The 23,712-nt window shown below is 39.3% G+C and overlaps 1 protein-coding gene across 1 annotated transcript in view; it reads right to left on the bottom strand.

Moving 5' to 3' along the window:
• Positions 1–23,712, bottom strand: part of JAG2 (jagged canonical Notch ligand 2) — a 71,964-nt gene that overhangs the window by 33,240 nt on the left and 15,012 nt on the right. The window contains exons 3-5 of the mRNA XM_074820987.1: positions 11,878–11,932; positions 4,765–5,019; positions 3,669–3,729 (exon numbers count right to left, since the gene is read on the bottom strand). Of these exons, the coding sequence (XP_074677088.1) occupies positions 3,669–3,729; positions 4,765–5,019; positions 11,878–11,932 (371 nt within the window). The remainder of the gene's footprint in view (positions 1–3,668; positions 3,730–4,764; positions 5,020–11,877; positions 11,933–23,712) is intronic.

The following is a 23,712-nucleotide window of genomic DNA, read 5'->3' as shown; positions in this document are numbered from 1 at the left end:
ACTGACAGTTTATGAGTGGTACCAAACATACTCAAGTCAGCAGTTTTACTCAAGGAAGCAGACCGTCACTTGTGGTTTCTGTACATTCAACTTTGATAATTTCATAAGGTGATTGAGCCTAAGCCAGTTATAAGATCAAACTTCATTCTTTAGACAGTTGAACAGAATTTAACAAAGTTTTTCAGGTGATGCAAAAACATACAAAAAGCACCAATTAACATGGCTTGGCAATGTTGCTTCTTTGACAATCCTTCCTACTGCTCTGGGCTGGTGAAGTCAACCAACAGGATCATTTGGTCTGCCACTGCAGGCTAAAAAAAAATTACAGTGGCCAAACACTTTGAGTCTAGATATGGATAAAGGTTGGGTTTGTTTTTTATTTTAAGATAATTGCAATTTCCGATCTTTGCAAAATTCAGCTAAGTTGCTTTTACTTTCCTCGAGGCTGTAATTTTGCTATTATTCAGTAAATTTTTTATTTTTCCTTAACTGCCTCCACAATGACAAAAACCTACCACCTAGACCCGGCCATACCACAAAATTGTTTCCTACATCAGGTCATTTTGAGACATCAGGTCATCCCCTACTTATTTTCCATTTCTTTGATGAAAGGTCAATAAATGAAACGGCAAGCTTCACAACACCATAACTTCCTCAAAACAATGGGTACATGAGCTTGCCCAACAGATGATGTACAGTTACAGCTAATGGCATATCCTTTATTAACAGTCTGCAGTCAGCTACTTTTAAGATATGTTTCTGGTATAACATTTAATCCAAGAACAGCTCTAAATTACACTGGAACATCGAAGCATGGAGGGTAGATCCTTTCTATGAGTTCGGCTGAAGCCTCAGAGCCATTGCTTAAGTAACCTGCATGCTCATGCAAGTTGAAGATGGAAACCGTTTTCCAACTATTTCTATTTATAAATGCCACTTCAGATTTTGGCAACCAAGTAGCTATTGGCACCAGTAGATTTCCATACATCTCTCACCCATGTTTTTCTCACATTTTCATTTTCTTTCTGAATTAAAAAAAGGACATTGTTTTCACCTGTTAAATGACAGTGGCAACTGTCCAAAAACTAGGACGAAGGAATCTAGATTATAATTCAATAGCACCAAACACAGCAGTTTCTTTTAAATAACAGCTTCCTTTGTACTGCTGAAGATAAAGGTCATGTCTGTAAGCCTTTCTTATTTTTAGTTCAGCATCTTTTTTTTGGGTTTTTTTGTTTGTTTGTTTGTTTTAACAGAAAATATTATCCATTTGGGTTAAAAGCAAAGTTTCTAATATAGCCTAATAACTATTACAGAACACAAGCTAAAGATCCCTGTGTGAGCAAGCTCAAGCTCCCAAATCACATTTAAAGAGGTAGCCAAGAACCTTCTGCAATACTGCAAGTAAGAGTGGGGCCAGAGACAGAAAGGCCATTGTTTTCCTTCAACCTGCTGCTGATCACAGATCTATCGCTTCAGCAGACAGGCATTAAGAAACAAGGCAGATGGCATATAACCCATCTGAAACATTAAGTCCCTTATTCCTTCCCCCAGTACTTTCTTTCAGATGAGAGAATCCATCCAAGAAAATAGTGACATTTCTGGTCAGAGTCCTTCAACAGACTCAGCGGTATTTTTGTGAGCTTTGTTTAGCTGTGCAGGTTAGAAGGGGGTACCTAGACTTGCAACACTAGATGCTTCTTCACATCAGTGACATGCTGTAGGGAAAGGCTTCGCTCATACGAGACTACCTATTGACATACCTTAAAAAAAGTACCATAGCCACCCAGCCCCCCCATCTTCAAGGGTTTTGTATTCCCTTTAAACCCTCCTCCTCCTCTCCAACTTTTGTATTCCCAGAAACAGCTGCTATCACAGAGAAATGAAAGCTAAGAAGGAAACAGCACCACCCCCTCCTACCCACACCCTACATTCCCCCCCTACCGCCCCCCCCCCCAAAAAGGGTACTGTTTTGCATTTGCTTAAACCTGTCACTTTTTCACCTTTATTCAAAGGCTCCTTGCATTCACAAAGCAAACATTCACAGGCCCCTAAGACACTCCTTTGATACCTACAGGACTCCAGAAACCCTTACATGAATCAAAGTTCATTAGAGTAGGTTCTCAAGGGGAAAAATGTGTTCTTGGAAGGCTCGAGGGAAGGAGTACTTAATCAGGCAGAAGTGATACCAGCCCAGCTCTCAACCACAATCTCTACTTGCAACCTAAAAAAATCACCAACAGCAGCATGGGCACACAATATTTGAAATCATAAGCAAAATTTTTAATGATATGAAAAGATCACAAATAACATTAAATAGAAATATTCTTTCTTACAAAAAGGAAGCCATGTTTAAACATCTCCCTTGAAAAAAAAAATCTTTTAAGGGAAGTTTTATAGCTCTGTAGAAGTCAAACTGCACATGCACTGAAGCATTGCACTTCATATACTGGAATTTAGTTTTCAGTCAGATTTGAGTGTTACAACATGCCAAATCTTCTACAAGTCAGCCGTATCTGATGGAAGTTTCAGGGCAGTAAGAAACCAGTCTGTGGTGCAATGATTTAAAACTTAACTTTGTTATCTGCCATACCCCACTGTCAGAAACTGCAGGCTCTCCAGCAGGATGGAACTTGTTTGCGTATCAGCTCTCACAGATCACAAGCTGGCACTTCAACCCCAGTTTAGCTCTAAGCCCAAAGCTAAGCAACCTGCATCTTATTTCTGCCACTTCTGTGATGGCTGCAGTAGTTACTAGTAGGAGGATGTAGCCGAATTGCCTTAAACTATCACAGCTTGCCACAAATAGTATTTGTCAGCACTCAGGGGTTCTGGCAGCCAGTTCAGTTTCACATCATTCCAAGCAAGCAGATTCAATACAGCTTACAAAGGAACCACTGCACAAATCTACTCTTACAATGATGCATACAACTCTGACCACAAATAGATTCAAGAATTTACACGGGATCCCAAACTTGCAAGTAAACCTGTCCCATTTGTTCAACAGCCAGTGTAAAAATAACACCCATTTCCCCTTGACCTACTAGGTTGGATTGTTACAAGGAAACAATCAGCTCCTCTTGCTATCACAGAGTCTACTTAAGCTTCATCACAAAGTTTAGGGAACATTTCATACTCTGTTCTCTCGTATTTAGGGACCAAACAATCACCTGGAGTAGAAAGTTTAGGTTGGGGTTGCTACTGTATCTCCATTACTACCAAAGAAACCTTTTTTCTTGGAAAAGACAGGTTTACTGTATTTTGGTGATCAAATATATATATTGAGTGTTCTAGGACCACGAGCATTTCCTAGTTGTCACTGTCAAAGAGCAAGTTCTCTTTTTTATTTGAGGGGAACAAATAGTACATAGAAATCAAAGCTCCTAAGGATTTTGAGAAGGGAAAAAAAAGAAAATATTCTCATTTGATAAAGGCACGGTTTTGGATTACATGAAGCAGATCTGTTCAGTCCTATATGCACAAAAAACAGAATAGGATTGCAAAAGAGTATGAAGTATATGCAGTTCTTACACATGTGAAATCTACTTCAGATCTATTCCATCTATGTTCTCGTAGAGATTTTTTTTTTCCATTTTAAAGTAGCAACGTACATGGGAACTGCTAGTAAGATCAGTACTCAAAAAATATACTCAAGCATGCAGACTTACTTGCATTCCCCAGGTGTACTGCAACCCCCATGGAGCAAATTACATCCTTGTTTACACACAGCTGTAAACAGAAGAAGATTTAGCCATCAGTCAGGGCAGCTGGGTATGCATTAGTTCAGCAGCAATCTGGAACTGTTCAGCTAGGTTTTCTGTCATTGAGCCTATTTGTTATTTGTGCAAAGTACACTGTCTTTTGCCGTGTTCCAAAAGCTGTTGCTTCCAGCTAGCTATTTCACAAAACACAACCCCATTACAACTCTTTATAAAAAAAATAAGGTAACTCCTTGAAAAAGTTGCTACCAGATAGGTTTGCAGCAAGAGTGTCAGCACTGAAATATTTATCAAATACAGTTATTTTTTAAACCTGGTATTAGACTAGTATTATGCTGGAAATCCTAAGCTTCAAAAGATACACATGACCTTGAGTAAGCCCTAAAAATGGTCTCCTCTGTCATTAATAAGCTTTTTACTGACAAGGAACAGAAAACAAAAACAAGAAGCCCTCAACAGAAAGTAGATTATGTCAAGTAATTTTAGCACTAATTACTCACTGAGACTGAAGGCAAAATGCAGAGATTTGATTGAGTGGTACATTAAAAAGGATGACTACACTTGAATTTCTGTTCACATTAAGAGCTATCAAAAAGCTTTCAGCTCTGCATACATTACACTTAAAACTTTTTAATTTGCAAAAATAGTGTTATGAGGGCATTTTTACAGGATTAGAGTCTACAGTATTACTGATATCATCACTGTTCAATAAAATCTTACATTAACAGATGTAATACATCATTTTGCTTTGAAGTAACACCACCACTGAATGAAGTCAATTAGTAAAAACATATTTTGCTATTTCAAATCCTAAATTTATTGTATAGCCCCCACAGCACACATCACAAGCAACACTGTATCCTGCACTGGGCTCTACTCTTCACAGAGGACATTTTTTTTTTTTCAAAGATTTGTATTCAAAGGACAAAGTCTGTATGGGTTAAAATTAGCATGCTACAACACTGACACAACAGAAATACCTACTGCAGTTTATACCTATTATATATACACTAGAGCTAACCTAAAACGAAGCAAACAATACTACCTTGTTTACATTCTTCTCCCATCCAACCTTCCATGCAGGCTTTGTTTCCATTTTGATCACACGTGTAGTGACCAACAAAGTCATCTCGAGGGCCACAAAATTTATTGCACAGAGCACTGTAGTAATTTTCATCACACTTCACTCTTATTTGTACTTCAAAATGAGCAACAGGACCGTTAAATTGTAGTGTCTTCCATCGATCTTCTGGGTTGATCATACCAGCATGTGTCACTCGCTCTATTAACAAGTCTTCACCTTTTTAAAAAAAAGTAAATTCAACAGATAAGTTTGACAGCACACAAGAACATATAAATTAAAATCAAAAGTATTCAACTGGTTAAGAGAAAACCTAGTAAAGAAAATGTTAAGATGATAAAGATCTACAGTATAACTGAATTTTCCTTTGCCTTGCAAAGTTCATTACAGGAAGGCCAATTTTAAAAAGTGTCCCAAAGGAAATATTAAAAAACCCTGGAACATAATCCATAGGAAATAGCTTATTTTTCAAGGCAGCCAAACATACCACACCCGCACACTGACAACTAGCAGCTTTATCTTGATCTGAGGCTCTTTTTTGCCTCCTTTTTGTTCTTATAAAATTGTAAAATCTGCATAACCTAGTAGCTGAGATACTAAAGTTCTCTGGTGCAAGTTTAATTTTAAAAATAAAGCAAAACACATAGGATATTCAATTTGCTGCAAAATTACTAAGCAATAGTAAATGCTGTGGTAGGATTGCATTATGTACATAAAATAGCTTGTTTTCATTTTATCATTCTCTCTATAGTAAAGGCAAAGCATCTTTAACAAGCATTTCACAGAACACTGTGTAGCTAATATTTGACATTTTGAAAGGAAATATACAAGTGAACCCAGGATTGTCAAGGGGCCATTCTCAACTCTGATTCCTGCTTATCCTTATCCCCAGTGGAACTACTGATAATAGTGATCAGTGTTGTAATACACTCTATAAGCATCCTGCCTTGTCCTCACAGACAACAGCAGCACTGCTGCTGTCAGCTTCCATTGACTGAAACAAAATGTGCACTAAGTATTACCTATCACATGGGACAAGAGGATTCTAGGATATAAGATTACAGAACTGCCAACACAAAGTATTGTCATTTTTATGAATATCCATTTTGTATTTTTATCTATTTTATTCTTGGTATAGAAGCTTCAGTATTAGAAGATGAGACACAATTATAGTCAGTACAATGAAATTATACAAATTGCTTCAGTAAATGTTAAGAATAAGCAAAGCACAGTAAGGGTGCGGGTAGACTGTGAGTAACCCTAGTGAAAGGAGTTTTCAAAAGTTTTCACTATTCAAATTTAGTAACATCCTACTGTAAAGAGTTTTTCTAGGTGACTCTGCAAACTGCAGCTGGAACTCCAAGCACTATTTAAGGACAAGAAAAAGGTACAGAAGCTCCACTTGTATACACGAATTTCATATCATTTATGAAATAGCTATAATATTGCCAACTCAGAGCTTCAGCGTCCATTTTCTTTAAATACAGATTCTTTAAAAAACATGTTAAAAGAAATGAAGAACCAAAAACCTGCAACCAGCAAGAGGCCGTAATGGTAGCAAAATAAAAGTCTAAACTTCAGATTATTAATAATATAAAACATGCCAAGCTGGTAGCAAGCAATACTAAACTATCATTTTCAGCAAATGCATTTCACCTACTTGCTTTCTAGAACCCATTAATTTATTTGTTTAGAAAATAAAACCAACAGAATGACTGTTTCTCACTTAAGAGGTCACTGACAGCTTAGAGGTATCCTGTGTATCTGCTACCAAAGCTGTACTTCCCCCTCAGCATGTAAAAGGACTCAAGAGACAATTTTCAGTGACTCCAACATTAAAGGAAAAGGAAAGCTACAGAAGTAGTGGGCTCTGCAATGCATTTTGTTATCTTCTTTTTTCAAGCTTGCTTCTACCATAAAAATCTTTCCTCTTGACGAATATTGAACTTAAAAAGCTATTTTAATTAAGCATTGAAAGGTTCTCTAATTATTAAGAACTCAAGCTATCCCTCTGCTTTAATATCAAAAGTAGTATTGCCATTTATAGGCTACAATTCATGCTTGTCTAGACTAGTCTGCATAAAACATTTTATGGCTAGACAAGACACACTGAAGTCTATCCCTGTTCTTTAACTCCCTAATTCCTATATGTGAACTCTATCATCCAGCAGCACATGGTCAGTAGCAGAGTGGACAAGAAACCTGGAAGCTAGAAAAGGCTGGCTGCATTTTGTTTTTGACTGGACAGGATATCATACCACCAGTCACTATTAAAAGCTTCATGATTAGATTCAGCATCCTTTTATAATCTTATTCTTCTCTAATGACTATTGATCTGAAAAACTATAAAGGAAAAATGCTGAATCATTGGATGGTCAAGGAATTTGAACAAACAGTAAATATGCATTATAGAGCTATTTTCCAGCTATAAACAACACAGGTTCATTAAAACCAGCTGCAACAGCCACTGCTATAAAAGCATTTCCTCAAAGTGCAGAGGGACTGAAGAACAGGTCCTGAGATGAAAGGAGTGACTTATATAATAAAACTCTTATCAAGCATCTTCAGGCTAATGCAGATTCAGACCCAGTTAAACAACTGGAACAAGCATTACAGCTATTGCAAATATACCTATGCAGAACAGTACTCTTGATGCCTGGGGTCGAGAACAGGGGAAATAACCCAACAGTGTTTGTTTCTGTGGGTTTGGTTTTGGTTTTTTTTGAACACTCAAACTTTATCTTCACAAACTCTTCTGAAAAAGAATGTATTCTGAATCTTAAGAGCTTTTCCTCTAGCTTTTATCAGTAAAAGTAGGGCTTAGCAGCCTAAAGCAAGCCAAATAATTTATCCTGAACCACAAAAGGCATCAGGAAATCAGCTCCAAGCCATTTTGTTTCTAATACTAAATTTTTAAGTACCAGAAAAAGTATGAAAATTCTGCTTTACTTCAAATTTAAAAGTGATCCCGAAGAGAATGTGCATCTTCCAAAGAGATCCATAATCGCAGGGAGGAACGTGTTTATCAAGGTTCCTCCTTCCTCCCACACAACACCAAAGTGTTTCTGAAGATACTCAGTCTCTCACATTTAACTATTTTGATGAAACATTTGCTCCCTGCATCTGGTTTACCATTAAACTTCACCTTAGGAACTCACACACATTACGTTTAGCCGTCAGTAAAGGCAGTAAGTTGCATAACTGAATTTGTCTGCTTATTGGTCAAAAAAGCAGCATACACTACTTGAACCTCCCACACGCACACCTCGGAAGCAATAAGGCTTCTTTTTCTTGATTACCAAGACGTTTTCTACAACCCTCTCTAGAAAAGCAGATAGTGGCACGGACATTTGCATAAAAGGAGATGATGGCTAAAAGGTGGTTCTTTAATTAATGTTCCCAAAGCATCTGATTTTTGGAAGAGGAATCCTTATCTGAAGAGTATCTAACTAACTGTTCAATCAGAAGTTGTGATTACACTTAAATAAGAACACTGCTCATCAACACCCTAACTTTTAGCAGAGGTCAGACATTCCCAACAAGCCACTCACAGGGCAATACAAAAGGTGATGCTGGTGGTTGTTTGCAAGGAAACACACACATGGTAGCATATGAACTTTGTGCCCAAAGGAACAGGAGGTCCCATCTCAGGAAGAATAGTCTCTTCAGCATTTTTCAAGCAATCATTACAAAAAGCCGTGAGGACAGATTAGTCTTCTACAGACTGACACGAAAGAGGAAGGCAACCGCTGCATCCCCACAGCAGACATAGTCAAATGGAAAATTACTTGACACGTGAAGATGCCAGCTTGCTTCACAACGGCAGCGCTGGGTTAGGCGTTGCCAAGACCTCTGCTATACAACCAGGAGTGTGCCAAGTCAAATGACTTACCTGGAAAGTAGCAAGAACTGCTGTGACAGATGACAGAGAACAGGCCCTTTAGAGTGACTTTGTATCTAAGGCAGTTTCCTCTCCCCCCTCCTCCACCCTCCCAAAGCAAACAAGTGGTAACACTATACTGCCACAAGCTTCCCTCGGAGACAACCCTATTGCACAGGGAAAGAAAAAAGCACTGGAGTAGTTCAGGAATCAGGATCTGAAAGCCTCTCAGTTCGTAGTCTGAGGTAAGTACTGGGGAAACATTTGCCCTAGCAGACTTGTTCTTCAGAAGTACTTCCCAGATGTGCTCTGAGCACCCTTGCCTTGCTTTCGATGGGTGAAAGGATGAATACAGGATGCCAGGACACAGTTGGAGGAAAGAATGACAACTGTTCCAAAACCTTCAGGTTGTTCACTGGAAACCCCTCATGCCAGGTTTTGGGGGTTTTTTTGTTTGTTGTTTTATCTGGAGGGGTTTTTTGGTTGTGTTTTGTTTTTTTTAAATACCCACTTGAAAGTCCAAGCTGGAACACAGGACCTGCACTTAACTTTCAGCCTTACTCATCTCCATTAAAGGAAAGCAAAACCTGACTTTGGAACTAATTAATCAGCTTATAAACAGACTCTGGCAATTACTTTGATTAATCTTTCTTACAGTAGCAACAGAAGACACATGTAACCTGATCCAGAAATCAGCTCAGTGTTCAGGATACGATAGGGAGTTCAGCTTTCCACAGATATTCTCTTCACCCCCCCAGGATGCAGGTATTGTTTGTCTTTTCTCTGGAGGAGTTGCCATATTCCCTTTCCTATTCTCTTACATACAAATTTGTACCGATCTGTCCCTGTTTGGCAGTTTAGTAGTCCTTGCAGAAATTCAAGGGAAATGTCTTTGCATCTTGACAGATTCACAAGGCAAAACCTACCAGAGGACACCCTGTCAAGACCACTAAAAAACCCCAAAAACCTATGACCATTTAAAAAAAAAAAAAGAGAAAGCAAAGCCTTCAGCATTAAGGAATTCTTCCTGGGAATCTACTATGCAAGTCTAAACTGCAGCATGGCAAAGTAATAGGTCTCTATCATGGAATTGGTAAACAGACTACTGAAACATTAAACATTTAACCAAGGCAAGTGTTTAGCTAGTCTTCTGCCAAATTATAGGCCAAGAAAGCCTTCCTAAATTCACAGGACAAACCTTCTAGGATTCAGATGCAATACAACTCAACAGCACCTCTCTGGCAGCCTATATTAAAGGGAAGTTCACCTTCCATTAGCAGTTTCTCATGACAGCTAAACTGTAATCTGACACTTATACAGACTCTGTTAGTTCATGGAAACTCTTAAATTAAGGAGATGGCCCACTGGGCCTCCAGAAGACTATGTATCCTGTTGGCCTGAAGTTCAGGAAAAAAAAAAATCATCAATGAAAGTAAACAGATTTGTTAGAGCATGTTAAAATAAAAAAAAATTAAGAAAGACTGAACACAAGCTTATATAGACTGTCTCCTTATGGAGCATAAAAGAAACCTGTGTTTTAAATCTACAGGTTTGCAAGGTGGTTCTGCAGATTCTAAGACATAAATATAACAAAGCACAAGACCATTATTCATTAAGTAGCTTATTAAAAATTAAAATTCAGCACTTAAATGCATATGGATCTTTTTTGTAGGATAGGTTCTTCATGTTCACCCCTTTCTACACCATCACATGAGTTGATCTGCCATCTAGAACTAGGGCATTAATATTCCAATATTTGCTATACTATCTGCCCCTAGGTAAATTATTCCCAAGCTGGAAACTATTTAAAAGAATTAACTCCATGTAATACTTTTTGAATAAAGCATTCAAGAGGATGCCTCCGATCTGTGGCTGTGGAGGATGTCTAAACTTATTCAAGATTCAGGCTTACTCTGCTCAGCACACAAGATCTCATTTTGAATACTATGTCCAACTTTGGGAATTGCCATTCAAGAAGGCTGTGGACCAACTGAAGGGTTGCAGCAACATGAATTACCAGAGATCTAAAGAAAACATGCCTATTAGAAAAGTTTGAAGAAGCTGTTAAACAAGACAAAAGAAGCTTAATTCTAACAGAGGGAAGGCTCAGGAACAAACTACAAACTCATCATTACTTTGTCTATTACCGGAGACAGAGTATGTTAGGAAAATCTCTAAGTTAGGAAAGTCTGGAAGGAAAATGCAAGTGGAACCGATCCCAGTCTTCAAGGAAGAGGACCCTGAAACTCTAACATAGCCTTAACATCAATTGAGCTTTGCCAATTTTTTTATGCTTGATGCATCTTGATAAGGATGGTCAGTAAAGCAGCAGAGAATGGAACTAGAATGTAATTAGCAACTGATGATGATTTGGGACAGAAACCTTAGCCATCTTAATGTCCAAACACTTATCTTCCTCTGTATTGATCCCAGCCAAGATTAAATAGTCCATCATTAAACACAATGAAAGTCTGAAGTTCACTTAACACTTGTAGCCAAATGCATTGATTGTTTTAAGACAGGTTTGTAAACCATTACCAAAGAGCAGAGTCAAACTGGAGTCCTACTTTAGCAACAATATGGCAACCAGCATCTTCATAGCATTTTGAAGTATTTATAAAATAATCTTGTTTTTCCTTCAGATCAATAGCCCTGCTCCGATATTGAGCGTTAGCATTTACAGACCAGAAACGTAAGATAAATTTCAGCACTTGAGAAACAGAGAAGGAATCGTACCATGAATTAGAATACTTTCATCAAAAACACCAAGCGTGGTTTCTTTATGAGGAGCAAGAATGCTTATTTGTTTATCTAATCATGAACAATATTGCACAACCTGGTTACTGGTAGACTGAGGAGAATTTAAAGTGCAACTCTACAGCATAGACAATTTTCCTTTAAAAAAAAGGGCCTACCATGATTTTTAAACATTTTTTAAAGCTAATTATTAAGAGTCAGTCATTACAACATTCACCTACCATTGTCCATTTTCCCGATCAGTAATAATTTTTCACAGTTCTTAACCCAACATTCACTGCTTGGATTTGTACATGCCCTTTACTTAGATAGCAGGCTTGCATCCAGACTGATTTGGAGGGATGGCTAATCGCAGCAGCATACCATTTCCCCTCCCTCCCCTGTCTGTGTACATAGAGCACAGAGTAAGTGAAAATTGCAAGTTTTACACAAATACTCACCAGCTTTCGTATCATTATCCCAATCCCATGCTTCTATTATTAATGTGAACGATCTCTGAAAAGAAACAAGACACCAGTTAGATAGCAATAAAAAACTACTGTTACACACCAGACAAAAACAGTGATTTGGAATAAGCAGGTCTTGTTGCTGCAAGAAAGCCAACTGAAAGCAGTTAAAAATTTCACTTCGCTGCTGTCATGTGAAAGCCCTTGAAGGCATCTTCTCAAAAGCATGAAATATAACAGCATTAAAAATTGTGGGACAAACCATGCTAACAGCAAAACAAAAACATTCCCCCCCCACACACACCAAGGACTGAATTATTATTATTATTCTCCTCCCACTGCATCTAATTCTCAGCTTTGCTTAGCCACAGAAATCCTTTTCAGCAGTAGCCCTAAAAGGTTTGAATGAAATGAGGGGTTCTGAAGGTTGGGAAACAGCTAGGATATTAAGACTTCAGGAACTGAAAACCAAAAAAAAAAAAATCAGAGACATCTTTTAGGAAGCTCACAGAAGATCAGTCTATATCACAGATACGTTTTCTTCCTTAGGTATGATTTTCTAAAAGACAGAAACACACAGAAATCCCCCCTGCGTCTATCAAGAATTTAGACTTCTTGCTCATGAAAGGGGTAGTGTGAAAAATGGACCTGCAAAAGAAACAGCAGAAACATAATTGTTGAAGGAAGCACACTTGGTAGTATTCTTTCCCCTGAGGAAAGAGGAAAAGCATGATTTCAGTTTAAAATGATTTTGAAGAAACATGAAGGCTTTACTTCACTACAGCAAGGCTTCAGGCATTTTTCTTGCTTTTATGACCATATATGTAAGATAGATGTTGATATTCAAATACTAAACTTACTTAGTAAAAAGTTACCTTACGCATACATGCAACATTTACCTGTTTTGAGTTTAACGAGTAGCTGTCAAACCCTTCAGCTTTGATAATTTCCAACTTGTCCAACAGAGTCTCACATACATTCAAAATCAAGGCAAAAACCTCCAAGAACAGAAGGGGTTATTGCACCACTATCCTAAAACCCTCACGTATCCATCTCTGTGCTTTGAGGCAAGCCACACCAAAAACTGAAGCTCGTTAAATACAGTGGAGCCAAGCCTTAACATTTGCAGAATTCACAGGCTAATGATCTATGAATTCATATGGACCTGGGGACATTCAGCCAAAAATTAAGAGCACCGCTTTAGGAAGAGGCTTATGTAAGAATTCAGCTAACGTTCCTGGTGTGCTTAGGACTGTTACATCAAGGGATGTACATTTTTACTTTGAGACAGCTCGTGCTTTGTATGCCCCTCGCCTCCTCACCAAGGAGGGTTGACAACACTGAAATCTCCCCATTTTAGAACAGCAGCAACAAGAAGAAAGATCAGTGCAGCACCCTAAGCAGAAGGGCTGTTTTCCTGAGGTCCTTCATGACTACAGCAAGCGATCAGTCTATTCAGAAATGCACTTAAATGTGTCATTTTCTATTCCTTAGTTATATTAACATATAAATCACAAACTATGCCTCTGAAAAACATCTGAAGCTGAAAGTACAGAAGACAGACATAAACTAGGGAAGACAACTTTCCATCATTGAAACAGATAAAGGTTTAGTGGTAAACAGATTACACTCAAGGAAGGAGGGGAAAAAGGAAGGCTCAGCAGTGACTACACTGGACAGAGCCATACTTGAGCTTGAACTGCCTTTGGAAAGGACAACCGATACAAGATAGCTGAGAAAGTAAAGACTTCTGCTTCTGAGGTATGACAACACAGCACAACTCACAACTCCACAATTTTTTTGAAAAGAAATGTTAGTGGAGCATTTCAGTAGCTTCACCCTCCAACTCCATGCTCTCCCCCCCTCACCCCAATCTCAGCATTTAGGGAAGAAGGATAGGGTCCTACTGTATTCTGAAAACACTACCTGCCACCCTTCTCCTAAACTGTTACCTGAAAGATAAATTTAGAGTGAATAGTATCAGAAAATAAGTACTATACAGTATTGTCCTAATGCTATCTTCTGGCAATTGCAAGTCTCCTGATTTTGCATCAAAATTAAGTGTTAACCTAAGCAGAATTCTGCAAATCGGTGCATGATCCAAGACTCCATTATCCACCTCCCTTGCTTTTAACAACTGATCTTCTAACATATCCCTCAGTTTTCCTGTGTTCTATTGATTTGTATTAGAAGTAAAAAAAAATAGTGCTCGAGTGCTTCCAGATGTCTGCTTACTCATCTTATGCAAGTGCTGGTCTTTCCTACTGCAAATTGGCTGTTGCATCTCATTGCCCACACTGGCTAAGGCAGGAAAAAAAAAATTAAGCTGGACTTGCTGCCTTGAGAAACAGACCGGTCAACTATGCCTTCCCGGCATTCCACTTGAAAGCAGATTCATATCTTTGCCTAGGATGCTTGGGAATTTTTGTGGGTAAAGAGAGTTTCACACAATGCACTGTTCCAGCATGCTCATGCTGGAAGTTGTAAACAGGATAGAGAGGCTTTTTACCAATTTTAGAAAATGTTTACAATAAGAAGTCCATAGCCCCAGTGGCAAACCTGACCATCTAAGCTGGCAGAGACTCTGGAGTTGAAAAATATTCCTATGCAACTATGACTCTGGCGCACAGCGCTTCTTCCAAGATGTGGAACAACTGAATTTCTGGCCAAATAACTGACCTCTGCAGCCCACACAGCTCGTGCTGCCTCCTGGTGGCAGGCAGGGCAAGGACGTGGCTCCAACAAGCTCCAGGTTGCACACGCCTGGGCTCAAGCATTTGCTTTTACTGTCCTCCCACTGGTGACCATCAAGAACTCTAAGCCCATCTATAAAAAGCTTCAAGAACATACACAACAAAGACAAGACCCAGACTATTCAATCCTTTCACTTACTAGCATCCCATAGCCTCAGTTTCCCCATGTCTACTTATGGGCTAACAGGCTAGCACTGGGCCATTTACACGAGCAAGCATGTGGAGTGTAACATTTTAGGAAGACTTGTAGTCACACCTGCAGGAGATCAGAGATGTTACTCAAATGACAGTAAACAGTATTGATGGACAAACGCGTATTTACTGGAAGATCAGTTTCAGCTGGGACAGTTCTCAGTTGTGCAACTTCCTGCTTTCTACTGACGGTTACACAGTCAGCCTTCAAAAACCCCTAACAGACACAGTAAAAACGTAAGCAGAAGAGAAACTGATTTTTGTGGCTATTCTACCTCTAGGGAAGACAGTTAAGGTTACCAACCCAACTTGTCATCTCCTCCTCACCTCCAGCTAGTCAGTAACTTTAAAGAGGAATTCCTCTACGCGATGGATCATGTTAAAATTACTAAACCTCAAAACAGGAAACGGATCATTAGTCTACTGGTTCAAAAAAAAAAACCCTCTCCCCCACCACAACAAGTATCCAGTCTTGCACTAGATCTGCTTAAATTCTTTTTGATTTTGCACATCACTAAAACAATAGCTGAAAACTTACAAAGAAGCATCCATGTTACTGAGTATGTCCATGGTATGCTGCACTGAAAGCTTTCCAGTTATTGCTCAACTATCCGAAACATGTTTGACTATGAAAAATATTTATTATTAAATGGAAATTTTAATATCCATACACTCACCCATACTGTAACCCTGCCCAATAACCAGAGTAAAAGCTGTAGGCTGAAAAACACTAATGGATATAAATTCTCAGTAATATTTTTAGCTTACATAATGGACATACTCATTTTATAAAAGCTCTACCACTGGCTTGCATTAGTCATGTCTGTACCCCTCGACAGAAAGTCTTAACACAGACTACCCAGCACATTCTGCTAGCACCAGCTGCAAGTAACTCTTCTGTAGCACAGATACTTACACCAGACAACATCTTTCCTAAATTGTGCTTACAGAAAACAATTACAAAACTTGCATTAATTTAGCTCTTGTCCAGACTCTAAGGTCTACCCACACCAAAAATCTTTAAACCCCTCAAATCATCCAGCAGTGTATTTGCTCTTTTATTTATCTTTAATAAGAATACACTAGCTTAAAAGCTATTTAAGGTAAGAAGTTCTCCACAGAGACTACCGATATATATATAAGTATGTTCAAGTTCCTGCATAAATTTAACAATAAAATTCTATAGTTTTCTAACAAGTATCCTAAGAATGCTCCAAATTCATGAGTTTTTTATGCATATACACACACCACCACACCCGCTTCTTTTCTGACACACAACTCTTGCTGTAGGCTGATATGACTAGCACCTCACAACAGCAGGACATGCACATTCCAGTCTGTTCTTTATGTGTAAGAAAAACTAGTATCTGTTGTTCACTTCAACTAGTACTAGCAAACTATTTAGAAAATATTTTAAAAGTGACCGTGGCACAGATTGGAGGCAGAGGGGATGGGGGTGAACATACAGCACTGAAAATACCCTGGATTCTACTGACTTTGGTGTCTAGGTTTATCTTCCTGAAAGAATTAAACACAAGGCATTTGTGCTCATCAAATCAAAACCCAGAAGATGTTAAGGAAGGCATGAGCACACTTCTGCAGAAGAGCACAGCTTTACGAAAGAACCATTTCGTGGGAGTTAACCAAATAGATATGCCAAGTAGTTTGGAAAGATACAAATTAAGCCTGTTTATCCTGGTGATGCTGCTTCAGTTGTGTTTTTTCTTACGATTCATGTTGACAAAAGCAACTTCAAAGCATTATTCCCCTGTTTACAGTAAACAAAACACTCCCCATACTATCCCAGCGACCTCCTTTCTGGGGAGGGGGGAAACAAGACCTGTAATATTGGTTTGGCATTGACTTTTCATGAACTATTACTATTACCTTGATATTTGCAAATCAACATTCAAAAGGTGGGGTTTTTTTGGCAAACCAGACATGTCAGACTTTTCATCCCAAGAAAGATGATCAATCTGCTGACAGCACTTTCAGTCAGGTATAGAACTTACATTCTCCAACTCAAAGTCTGAAAAATGCAAAAAGTGAAGGTTGAGCTGAAATCGATACTTGACATTTTCTGCATCAATAACATGCTATTGTGTATTAAAACACTTTTATTCTAACAAAGAATTATCATTTTTGTGTGGATAAAAGGACTGGAGTTTCCACAGGGAAAAACCTTGTGAGAAATCAGGAATCAGCTATGAAATAAAAAAAATTGTGGCTCCTAAATAAATCCAGAGCCCACCTTATCTTCCTGTTCCAGTCACACAGTTAACGCAGGGTCTCATCACCAGTCAGTAGTTTCCTTTCAAACGTCAATCAAGGTCAGGCAATATTTGTATTTGAACATTTCAACTGTTAAAACAGGTCAAACAACAGCGGCATATCACTATTCCTATTACTAATCTAATTTTTGTAGCTTCCATAATAAGTCATCACCAATATTTCTTGCAACCAAGTCCATTAAGTCTTGATCAGCACAGTTAACTCTCATCCTTGCTTTCCTAAGAAACTTCTAGACAAGCGAGGCAAGCACAGGTCTGAGGGCTCCCCCCCTCCTCCTTTCAGCACCTCTCCCCCTCCCCCAAGCAGCCTGCTTGCCATGGAAAAAGCTGACTTCAAGGCACACATATTCCATTTCCTTTCCCAGGAGCTCTGCAGCAAGTTCTTACAACTTCCTCATGAATAACTCAGAAGTGCAAAGGGAGTAAGGAAGAAATGAAGAAAGATTCTGAGAAGGTACAAGAGTCATCTTCAACACAGGTTTAAGGGCAGACAGATGGAATAAGCCTGCAAGTTCATCTTTTAGAAGCAGACATTACAAAGCTGTAATGGTGACCTTAACTGAAGGAATAACGTTCCCCATTTCAGGGGTCGGGGGGGCACTGTTTTTTGAAACTTGGAGGATATTTTGGCCACACTCGCACGCAAGAACTTGTCTGCTGAACGTAGAGGCCATTCCACCACTCAAAATCATAAAGATGCCCATCCTCTAAACCCTCATTTTTCATTTCAGAAGTAAGCACCACTGGCAAGTCCCAAACAAAAGCCTTCCCTTTGGAAACCAGGGCCAAACAATCCCATTTTGTTAGGAGTGCTGTGGATGGCCAGGTTAGAGTACTGCAAACATCGGCAGCAGATAGCAGAAAGCTGTTGAGCAAGTTGAAGCTTTCTATTTGGTAGCAATTACAGCAGTTATACTCCTCTTGGCCCAGTCACAAAAGCAGGATGATGTTTACAAACTTTGGAGTCCTACTGTTGTGTGACAGGAACTCTTTATGAATTAGCCCCACCTGAAAAATCTTTAGGAAGTCTGCAAAACCAGGGGAGAGAGGGGGTATTTTTTGCCATGGTTAACAGCCAACAGGCTGGTATCTCCGCCTACATGAGTTTGAACACTTCATTCCACTCCTCCCCCAAACTAAGCAAAGTCAAAACTGGAGGGGTGTGTATGTGTGTCCACATATGGGGGTGGCAGGGGGAAATCTAGATGTCTAGACTATTAAGACTCATTTCATTGCAAAAGGAGCACAAATAAAAACAACAGGTAGAGTCAGTCTTGGAGTTAATATATCAAATTTAACACCCAGGTAGAGACTCATCTTCAGTTAAAGAAAATTACCCAGCAACTAGGTGGAAGAATCCTACCAACAACCAGCTGCACGCATCTAAAAGATAAAACAACTTCAAGGAGGAACTCAAAGGAGTATTACAACATCTACTTGGCAGTGCCTAGTGCTTTGTGAAACAGGAGCATAATGTGTTTCTCTCCAAGGTGATCAAACTACTAGATCATGACATACCTTACCAGAGAATATATCTGTAGAAAGATCTTGAAGGTTGAAGATACTCCGATCCTGCTGCAATGGCAGACTGCAACAGCAGCTTCTTGCTATGAGGGGGTCTTGATATATCATGGGACAACATGTCCCATTTTGCTGTGGAGTTCTAAAAATCATCTGAAGTTACAAACTAGCTTTAGCTAATGCCTGTAGAATCAATGACCCATTTTCAGGTAGCTCACAGGAGGCCAAAATGCCATGTCTCCAACTAAAGCTCCTCAAGGAAGAATATTAACGCTGTCACCTCAGACCACATACAAAGCAAAGAGAAAGCCCTCTGGAGATCCATCTACATATGAGAGGCTAAACCGTTGGAAGAAAGACTCCACAAGCTTCTCATAACTTAGCAACCTAGATAGAAACTCAAAGCAAATCTCATCCAATTCAACCTTGTGACAAATGACAAGTTTTGAGAGACAGTATTTGTTTGCAATACCTCAGTACTGCCCCTGACCTTTGATAGCACCCTGTCAGGCAGCTGCTGCAGACAGAGGAGCAGCATCCTTGAAGAAATTGGAAACATGCACCTCACCGTTTTCACAGTGCCAGAAGCAAGGCATTAGCTTCTTACCTAGAAAAGCTGCAGGACATCTGACCAGGCAGTCGTCATCTCAGGACTTCATCTGAAGAAAAGCTGATCTGCTAGCTACTCTCAGCTCACAGGACACTAATGGTTCTAGAAGAGCCCATCCCCATTTTAAAGCAGTGCCTTTCACCATTACACGCATAGCAGCAATGCTAGTCCTGTGGAACAGAAGTAATTCCTGCCTCCGCTTTTTATAGCTATCTGCTATTCATCCCCAACCTATTCCATCCCCCCTCCCCCAATTCCAGCACACACACATCTCTGCTGTACTCAGGGAGATTAAGTTCCAAATCTGAAGGCCAAGCTGCCAACTGTGGTCACTTAAATTTAAACAAACACCACAGGATTGACTTCCAAATCATTTATTTCCCTTATACTTCCAGAACTAAACCCAAAAAGTGCATCAGTGAAGACTTAGCTACTCAGGTACAAGGGCTCCTGTGATAACTTACCTTTGAGATTTTCCAGCAAGAAATGAAAATATTGATGTTTAATACCAATCCATGCTATTGGCTACTACATTTACCGGTTTTGTTGAAACACTGCTCTTTTACTGCAAATGTCTTCTGCCTGTGCCATCTCTGGGCACCTCTGTGTACCACAGGTCTCAACAAAAGCATGGGTTTATAAAAATAATCAATACATCAAGGGTGACATAGATTTAATTTTTTTTGGCAACTGGACGAGGAAGCATAATGCTCATGAAAAAAATTTAATCGTTATGATTAATGATCTGTAACTACAATTTTATTCTAGTGACTAGAAGACTGGCATTCTAGGAGGTCTTTAAACCAGTTCTTAGGCTAACATATACACAGCTTAATCTTATCAACGATTTCTTTCTCTTTCCACAGTATCTTCTAAGAATTGTTTGTACCAATTGTCATAATGGGCGTACAGTATTTCAAGTCTTGTCATTTAAACTTCCAACCTTGCTGAATGTAAGCTAGTTTTCAGGGAGCCTCCTATAACCCTGAGTTAATGACACCTGTGACTTTATTCTTCTGCGCCAATTTTTATTGATAAACAAGGTTGCACAAAATGTGTCTTGTGATTTGGCAGTTCCATAAACAGCTACTCCTTCAATCCACCGAAGCCATCTTGTTTCTAGTCAAGCGAGTGCCCTTCACAAGCTTAACAGAAGCTCTTTGATCAGATCACAGTAAGAGATCTGCTTCACACTCTCATCCATGTCTTGACTACTGAATATTCAGAAGTCAGTTGGAAAGTGCACACTGGCTAGAAGGGGAGCTTAGAGGACAGGGGGAAAATCAGAGGAAGAGACATTCAGTGTTATGCCACTGTGTGATTCTATAACTGAAGGTGGAGGGAAGTAGTGTGGTTCTCCTGTTCTCCCTCTCCCAAGAGACAGGAAGAGTAGCATCTCGCAATAGAGGGATGTTAGAAATCAAAGGTCCAGGGAAAAGCAACAAGAAGGAACAAAGAATCAAGTTACTTCCATGAAAGGAGTGAAAGTGTTGGTCAAAACTCTTCAGCCTGGAAGACAGACAACAGGAGTATGCAACAGAAGTCTGCAATGCTACAAAAGGCCCTAGGGATGGTTAGGAATAAATCATCCATTTTCTTGTTCTTGACAAAAACTAAAGGGCATCAAATTAAGCTAACAGGAACCACATACAAAAGAAAAGTAGTAAGATAAGATGGCACTTCATGCAAAGCTCGGCAAAATGTTATACAGGTTGCCTAAGGGCAAAGTGGTTTTAAGTGCTTTGTGGGTCCAAGGGCAGACTGGCAGAAATACTTAGGAGAGAGACCAATCACAACTAGTTCAGGAAGTTCCCAGGTTGAAAACAAAGCTTGGGAGAAGAAAAAGAAATTTCCTATATTCTTGCCCTTAGCCTTCCATGAACATTTTCTTATGTTCCCTGAACTCTGGTTTCAGTATGGGTGCTGTTCTGAAGCAAGTATTCCACTTTTTCTGATGGCTGACATTAAAACAAGAAAGTACAAAAAAAAATAAATTACACTTTAGAATCTTGCCTACCTGCCTAAGCCATTAGTGTCTATCCTGGGGTAATCAAAATTGTGACCAAGGAAATGTTGGAGGAGAAAAAGAGGGAAGCCAGAAGGAACAAAAAACAATTCTAAATTAGATTTATAATTATACCTCAGAACTCCTCTTTGAAAGCCATGACAGAAGTCATAATTGAAAAATCTAATCAAGATTTTGCTTTCTCCAATACTGAAATGTCACATGAAATAAAATAATTGCAAAACCCACCAAACCATGTACGCAATACATGCATAGCAAGCTGCATACCTACTACAGTAGATGCAACAAATGCTAATTAGAAAAAGACAAGCTGAGCTAGAGCCATTACCTGAGAGATCTTACTATTTGGAATAAAGGTTTAGAGGACTGTAGGCTTCTGAAACTTCCCCTGAGGAAAAGGTAATCCAGACAGTCTTTTAAGAGTGATTAAGTCAGGTGACACAAAGCAGAACACACTATCATCCAAGGCAAGATAAGAGAAATGCAAATATAGTGCAAGTTTTTATCATTTATTAACTAGCTGAAGATTGACAAGTGTCAAGTGAAATACTAAGCTTACTGATTTTACAGCAATTTTTCACACAAAAATTTGTCGGCATATTTGTGATAAAAATCCTGGTTTAACTATAAGAAAACCAGTATGTGTCTTGGGGAAGACTAAACTGAGGTTTACACAGAAAGGAGTCTGAAATAACAAGGCAATTCCTCTCCAGACTTTAGCTATTCTATTTCCAGTAGTCAAAACCAATCCTTACTGGCTTCTATGTAACATAGATGAAGGCTGGTGCTATTCCTAGTTACTCTTACTCCACTAAGAAAGCGATTCTGCACTGTCTATATATGTTGCTGAGCCAAGTATCAGAGTGCCAGACAGACATGTTCTTCCACACTAGCTGAAGAGCAAGCAAGAAATGCCTCCCCCATTAAAAGCTGGACCTCTCAGTCACTCAGGAACCAGTCTCTCTAAGAAGGAACAAAACAGCTTTCAAAACATCTCCTATACTCTCCAGGACAAATTAGGGGAAGAATAGAATAGAAAGGGTGAAGCTTTGGTTAACATGACTGGCACAAAAGCTGGGAAGGCAAGAGCATCTGTGACAGTCTGGAAATACCAGCTAACAAGAAAGAAGTGTTAGAACTTTAAAGCTGGAAGGGAATAAAAAAATTTGCAGACTTATTGCAGAAGTTTCCCTAATGACTGAACCACCTCAAATGCAACACTGCTATCCATAAAACCCACCTTCAATATTGTAAGGAATACCCATCATTACTGAAGATCCCAGACAAACCGCAGAAAGAAAACCAAGTCTGTTCAGAGCAAGCCAGATTAGTTGCCTAGATTTCCAGAAGATACTCCTAGATACTCTGCATGGATACCTAGAGCACTCCTGATAAAGGGAAACAGATACATCCGCTGAGCCCTTTGGATCTCCCTCAGTAGCTATGTACCTGGCAGTTGCTACAGGCTCAGCCCAGGGCTCAGACAACACAGATTCAGAATTTGATCAGAGATCAGACTTCTTAGTGACATCAGGAAACACATTTTAGACCAGAAGGGAAAGGGGTGTGGAAGCAGGAATTAAGACATGATAGGCCTTCTGGAGCCATACTTACAGAGGTAAAGCTATCTCAGGTAAACTTTTTGATTTGAACTTTTGCACACTGTTGAGTAGGGAAAAAATGCCTTAAACATTTTGGTCAGTACCCACAGAAGACCTTCTCCTCCAGGTCTGTAGCAAGTCATGGGAAAAGATTTCCAGAAACTCGACACCCTCAACAGCTCAGTAAAACTGCTTTTCTTCTACGTAAAAGGAAGCCCATCCCACCACACACATTCCAATCTGCAAAAAGCATGGTAGATTTTTGCCTGCATCTTAAAGGTGATCCTTAGCTCTGCTGGACAGAGGCCTCGCATCCCACAGAAAGCCTTAGGCTGTGGAAAACAGGCCTCAAAGGACAGCTTCTCCCAGCCACCGGCTCTTCCACAGTTGCCTGAGCCCTGCAACGCTCTGTTCATACATGACCACTGTGGAAGAACCAACACTATAAAGAAGGATGATATGTACACAAAATAAAATCCACCTGAAAACATCCTGCTGGTCACTTAGCTTTGTTTCAAATAGCTGGTCGGAACTCATGAGTGCAGAACATGAAAGAGCTAATGCACCCAGCAAATACCAGTGCTCAGAAGAAGCATTAATCATCCTTCCTACTGCCACAGCTCCCCTCTGCTAGTTAATTTACCTAACATTATATACACTACACCTTTACACAACCTGATTAAAAGTTAACCGATCTTTAAATACCCTTTGATATAGGTATTTATGTGGCTGTTCCAATTAGGTTTTTTGAAAAGCAAATTGGGATATAAAATAGCATCAGCAAGCTTTCCTTCTATGCCTCAGAAGAAATCAGGTAGTAGAAGAGCAAGCCAAT

Source organism: Strix aluco, chromosome 4 (genome assembly GCF_031877795.1).
Source record: "Strix aluco isolate bStrAlu1 chromosome 4, bStrAlu1.hap1, whole genome shotgun sequence".
In the NCBI taxonomy this organism is placed as follows: Eukaryota; Metazoa; Chordata; class Aves; order Strigiformes; family Strigidae; genus Strix; species Strix aluco.
Note: the sequence above shows the minus strand (reverse complement) of the source record. Positions and strands in the feature narration are given on the sequence as shown.